Here is a 6415-nt window from a genome sequence, read left to right as displayed (position 1 = left end):
TGGATTGTTTTTGTTTTTCTTTTCTTTGAGGTGTAATGTTAAGTTGTTTATTTGGAGACTTCGTAGTCTTTTGATGTAAGCACTTATTACAATAAACTTCTTTTTTAATACTGCTTTTGCAGTATCCCATAGGTTTTGGTATGATATGTCTTCACTTGCATTATTTTCAAGAAATTTTTTGATTTCCTGTTTAATTTTTTCTTTGACCCATAAGTTGTTCAGGATCATATTATTTAATTTCTATCTTTTTAAATAGTTTCCAGAGTTTCACTTGTTATTGATATCTAATTTTAATCTACTGTGGTCTGGAAAGGTACCTGAAATAATTTCATTTCTAAAAAAATTATTGAGACTTGATTTGTGGTACAACATGTCATCTATCCTGGAGAATGTTCCATGTGCTGATGAGAAGAATGTATATCATGTAGTTGTTGGATAAAATGTTCTGAGATGTCTGCTATGTCCATTTGGTCTAAAGTGTAGTTTAATTCCTGTGTTTCCTTCTTGATTTGTTGCCTAGATGATCTGTCCAGTGTTGAGAGAAGGGTGGTGAAGTACCCTACTATTATTGTTATGGGGTCTATCTCCCTATTTAGGTCTACTGATGTTTGATTTTCATATTTGTGTTTTCCAATGTTGGGTGTGTATATATTAGTGATTGTTAAATCCTCATAGGGGATAGATCCCTCGTTTTTTAATAGTTTTTTGTTTAAAATCTATTTTATCCAATCTAATAATAGCTAATCCTGTTCATTTTTCATTTTCATTTTTGTGGTATATCTTTTGCATCCCTTCACTATTAGTCTGTGTGAGTCTTTATAAGTGAGATGAGTTTCTTGTCAATGGCATATGGTTGGGTCCTGTTTTTTAATACATTCAGCCAGTGTATGTCTTTTGAATGGGGAATTCAACCCATTTATATTTAGGGTTGTTATAGAGAGGTATTGTCCTACTCCTGAGATTTTATTGACTTTTATATTGTTGTTTTAAACATCCTTTGTTCCTTTCTTTCCCTTTTATTGTTTGTCTACAGTGTTTGTTGATTTTTCAAAGTGGTAAATTATAGTTTTTTTATATTTCTTGAGTGCCTGTTTGTTCTACCAGTGGGTTTTTCTCTATCTCATGTTTTCATGTTGGTAATTATCTTTTTTTTATATTCCATATGTAGGACTCTCTTGAGGATTTCTTGTAGGGCTCGTCATGTGGTATTGAACTCCTGCAGTTTTTGTTTGTCTGGGAAATACACTATGTCTCTTTCTTTCTGAAGGATAACCTTGCTGGATACAGTATTCTTGGCTTTTTTTTTTTTTTAGTACTTTGAATATCATCCCATCCCATTCTCTTATGGCCTGTAAGTTGTCTCTTTCTTTCTGAAGGATAACCTTGCTGGATACAGTATTCTTGGCTTTTTTTTTTTTTAGTACTTTGAATATCATCCCATCCCATTCTCTTATGGCCTGTAAGGTTTCTGCTGAGAAGACTGCTGTTACTGTGATGAAGGCTCTCTTATAAGTGACTTGACACTTTTCTCTTGCTGCCTATAGGATTTTCTCATTGTCTTTGACTTTTTACAGTTTGACTGCAATGTGCCTTGTTGAGAAACTTTTTGTATTGAATCTGTTTGGGGATCTTTGAGCCTTTGGAATCAGAAAGTCTGTATCTTTCCCAATATACTGGAAGTTTTCCACTATTATTTTGTTGAATAGGTTTTCTACACCTTTTCCTATTTCCTCCCCTTCCAGAACACTCATAATTCAGATGTTAAGGTTGTCTGATAGCTCTTGCAGATTTTCTTTATTTTTAAAAATTCTTTTTTCCTTGGTCAGCTTGGATTATTTCAGAAAGACTGTCTTCAAGATTAGAAATTCTCTAGCCTGTTGCTTATCCTCTCAATCTTATTTTTTATTTAGGTGAATGAATCCTTCAGTCATGAGTTCTGCTGTGTTCTTTTTAAAGGTATTTATCTCTTGATAAAGTTCTTCATTCATATCCTGAAATTGTTTACTCTTTTGGTTGTGTTGTCTATCTGAGTCTTCATGTATCTCGTTGAGTTTCTTTAAGGTTGTTGTTTGGAATTCCTTTTCAGTCATTTCAAAAGTTCCTGCTATTTTGGATCTGCCACTTGAGAATTATTGTATTCCTTTGTTGGCATCATATTTTCTTGTTTGTTCATATTTCTAGTATCCCTACATTGATGTCTGGTCATCTGCTGTGGTAGTTGCTTTTTATATTATCCAGAGTGGCTTCTGAAGAGAGTGACTCATTCTTGCAGATATCTTTTCTATTGGGCATTGGCTCTAGGCAGGCCTACTGGTACTCCAGCTAGTGTTTCACGCCCCTAATAGGTGCACTGGGGTGTGCTGAATGTACTCAGCTTCTCAGTTTAAATAAATGGCCCTGGGTGAGGTTTCTCTTTCCTCTTTCCTGTGTGAAGAGATTTCTCCTAGGTTGTTGCTTCTCCCTCTTTCCTCTTTCCTCCTGCCTGACAAAATGTGGAAACACCTATACCTTGGTGAGGTGAAGCTAGTGGCACCTGTTCTGGGCATCGGTGGGGAGCAGGACCAAATGCTGTGTGGGGAGAATGGTGGCTATGGCAGTAGTGATCTGGAGTCAGGGGGTAGTAATGTTGGTGGCTGTGAGGTCATGCTTTCCTTTGTGGTTTGGGTACTGGACAGCCAAGTGTAAGGCTTCTGAGCTGCTTCTCAGGTAGTGGGAGGGGACACTGAATGAACCTTTGGTGGAGTGTCTCATTTCTCTACTTGAGAGTGCTGAGTGGGGCTGCTGGGCCAGTGTGTGTTGAGATGACTGGATAGGCCACTTGTTTCACACTCCTTTTGAAAGACCCACAACCTCTGTTCTATATGATATACACGAATATCCATTTTCCTAGTTTTTTAAATTAAGCACTAGATACCTTCCTGTAATATGTTTGCAATTCTTCTCTGGTTACTAGCAAATAAGATGTAATTAATTATTAATATTCCATCCAGATGAAACATTGCAAGAACTGAGTATATCTGGAACTGAAGTGATTCTTGGGCAATAGATGTCTAATGGCTGCTATACCTAAGTTATATATTTTATGGAGTTATATTTTTTTTGGATAGGAAAATGGGCTAAATTGTTATTTGTTTATTTATTTAGTCAACATTTATTGAGTGACTAGTATGGAAAAGGCCTTGTCTAGGCAATGGAGATGCACATATTAGTAGAGTCCTTTTCAAAGAATGGTTCCCAGTTAATCTAGATCAAATTGACTGGACTAGAATTCTAATTCCACCATTCAATTTTTTGTGACATTGAATAAGCTAATTAATTCTCTAAACCTCAATTTCCCTTCCATAACTGAGGCTATTATTAGTACTTACTTTGCAATGTTGATGTGAGGATTACATCAAATGAATTTTTATTTTTTTTTTTTTTTTATAAAGATGACCGGTAAGGTGATCTCAACCCTTGGCTTGGTGTTGTCAGCACCACACTCAGCCAGTGAGCAAACCGGCCATCCCTATATAGGATCCAAACCCGTGGCCTTGGTGTTATCAGCACTGCACTCTACTGAGTGAGCCACGGGCTGGCCTCAAATGAATTTAATATATTGTTAATGCATTAGCAAGTGCTAATACTTTTTAAGCTACAGTTATTTTCTACCATTCTATGTTCCATTGATAAAAAGTTTTTAAAAACATGGAAATCCAGAAGATAATTAGATATTGAAAATTGTGTCTAAATAGCTAACTGATACTTAAAGGCTCGTGAATTTTCATGACCAGTGCTTTTTGAGTGCTTACTATTTGCTAGGCAGTGAGCTAGTGTTGCGGATAAAGTTGTCCCACTTCCTGCCCTCATGGAGCTTCCCACCTTATATGTAAATTTTGATACCTACCTCTGCAATGCTTTGTAAATTCTCCCTGAAAGATTATAACTATTTTGAATGCCAAAAATGAAATCTGAATTCCTTTGTCTTGGGAAAGGGCTGTTTATAGATAAAATGCTATAAAACATCCATTCTAATTCTGCTTAATTGGAAAGGCATCAGTGTAAGACTATAATGCCAGTTTTCTCTCTCATTGTTGACTGTTTCTCTGTCCAGCTCATAGCCACAGTTCTACTCCATCTCTGACCCATGGAGTCACAGTTTTTTTTTTGGTACCACACCCACTTTTTAAACATCTCATTTGAGAGTGAAGCTGCTTTCTTTAGCAGATGTAAATCCCTTTCTTTCTAAAGCTGAATGCCCGTCACTTGTTCTTAATTATTTGTTTTGCTTCACTCTCAAGATTTCACCTTCTAATGATGGAAATGATACACAACTGGACTCACCAAGGTGGGAGCACTGATGAAAAGACACTGGAAAGCCACCTATAGAGGTGGATGTACTATATGTAATTCACAGCTCAACGTCCAACATTTTGTGAGGAATACATAAACAACACAAATAGTTTTGTTATTCATTTCAGTCTATTTTTACCTCTGCTAGCTAAACAGTTTACCCCCAAATTTGTGAACAAAGTTTATTTGCACTATCTGTATGTTTTTTTTTTGTTTGCTTCTCTTCTCTTTTCTCTTATATATTTTGTTTTAATTTTGTTCCTTCACTCAGACTACTAGTTAACTCCCTATTATGAGTCAATAATTTTCATACGGAATTTCTCAGAGGTCAGCCACACAGCTAACGAAATACCTCTGAGTTACTCTTTAACAGGGCAAGTGCAATTGTGAGAGAGTGGTTAAGTGTGCTGCTGGGTTTTGGAAATCAAATCCTTTGGCTGAAACTTTTTTTTTTCTCTTCCAAATCTTATGACATATGCAACTAGTGAGTTTATATAGTTAAGATAAGGAGGAAGGTATTCAACTTCTGGGATCCAAAAATGAATTAAATTTTAATTACACAGATATTCAATTCAATGAGAAATGAAAAAATTGTATCTTATTAAATCATGTCTCATAGAAAGCCAATGAAAATGAATCACATCTAAAATTTTTTCTGCAAAGGAAGAGGGAAAGCTTGCTCTTAACGTCATTAAGGCACAGATAAGAAGACAGGAGTATATTTTCCTGGATTTAGATTATAATCAGGCACCAACATCTTGGGAGAACACTGAAGCTGGCTATTCAAATGTCACACCAATTGGGAATGACTTTCTTTGCACAGAGCTCTCCTCAAGGCACTCTTCACCTCCACGTTCCTCAGGCTGTAGATGAGGGGATTGAGCATAGGGTTGACAAAACTGTAAAATAAGAAAAGGATCTTCTGCTGCTCCTCAGGATGGCGGGACGTGGGGGCCATGTACATGATGATGGCGCTGCCGAGGAAGAGCCCGACCACACAGAGGTAGGAGGAGCAGGTGGAGAAGGCCTTCCTGCGGCCCTCCCCTGACTGGATCCTCAGGATGGCGACCAGAATGCGTGAGTAGGAGACCAGCCCCAAGCACAGGGGCCCCACTAGGACAAACGCACAGCCTGCAAAGATGACCACTTGGTTGAGCCAGGTGTCAGCACAGGCCAGCTTGAGCACAGACAGGATTTCACAGAAGAAGTGGTCAATTTCATGAGGCCCACAGAAGGGCAACCTCAAGATCAGAACTAAATGGACCAGGGCCAGGAGGGAGCCACATGCCCAGGAAGTCCCTGCCAGGATGATGCAGACTCTCCAGCTCATGATGGCAGAATATCGGAGTGGGTGGCAGATGGCCACACACCAAGCATAGGACATCACCACCAGGAGGAGACATTCAGTGTGAGCAAAAGCCAAAAAGAGAAAGGTCTGAGTCATGCAGCCAGCGAAGGAGATGGGCGTGGCTGGATTCAGGAGGTTCACTAGCATCTGGGGCACCGTGTTGCAGGCATAGGCGATGTCAACGATGGCCAGGTGTGAGAGGAAGAAGTACATGGGGGTGTGCAGTCTGGGGTCCAGAGAATTGAGCCTCAGGATGACCCCACTCCCCAGCAGGGTGAAGGCATAGAGCAGAGTAAAAAGTCCAAAAAGGACCATGTGAATACTTAGGCCAAGACAAAATCCTAGTAAGATGAATTCTGTGACCACTGTCTGATTTTCCTTCATTTCACTATTAAAGAAAGAGCCATACACAATTATTTTAAAGCATCTATTTTATTTATTGTTTCGTGGATTTTTGGTGTGTGGAAAATTATTGGTAAACACCTTTAGCACTCCTTCAATTATAAATAAAAAATGAAATCTTACCTATTGAAAATTTTAAGTTAAGTGTTCATCCACAAGCTAAATTCATAATCTGACATCTAAGTTTTAGAGAAGGAGTATACCACTAGTGATTAGCTACCTGGAGCCATTGATGTGCTGATGGAATTAAGAAATATAAAACAAGTATATAAATAAAATAACAGTGAGGCATGGATTCGTTCAGAGCTTCATATGTACAAATCTGTAAGAGAA

The 6415-nt window shown here is 38.1% G+C and overlaps 1 protein-coding gene across 1 annotated transcript; it reads right to left on the bottom strand.

Annotated features, from left to right (window-relative positions):
* Positions 1 to 5122: 5122 nt before the first annotated feature.
* LOC103602651 (olfactory receptor 2A1/2A42-like) lies at positions 5123 to 6064 on the bottom strand. The gene has a single exon (XM_008587073.1). The coding sequence runs from the start codon at positions 6062 to 6064 to the stop codon at positions 5123 to 5125; it is 942 nt and encodes a 313-aa protein (XP_008585295.1).
* Positions 6065 to 6415: the final 351 nt, after the last annotated feature.

The sequence above is a fragment of the Galeopterus variegatus genome, unplaced genomic scaffold, assembly GCF_000696425.1.
Source record: "Galeopterus variegatus unplaced genomic scaffold, G_variegatus-3.0.2 Scaffold4244, whole genome shotgun sequence".
NCBI lineage: Eukaryota > Metazoa > Chordata > Mammalia > Dermoptera > Cynocephalidae > Galeopterus > Galeopterus variegatus.
Note: the sequence above shows the minus strand (reverse complement) of the source record. Positions and strands in the feature narration are given on the sequence as shown.

Coding starts and splice junctions, on each gene's coding strand:
- LOC103602651 (XM_008587073.1), bottom strand. CDS start 6,064: ATGAAGGAAAATCAGACAGTGGTCACAGAATTCATCTTACTAGGATTT.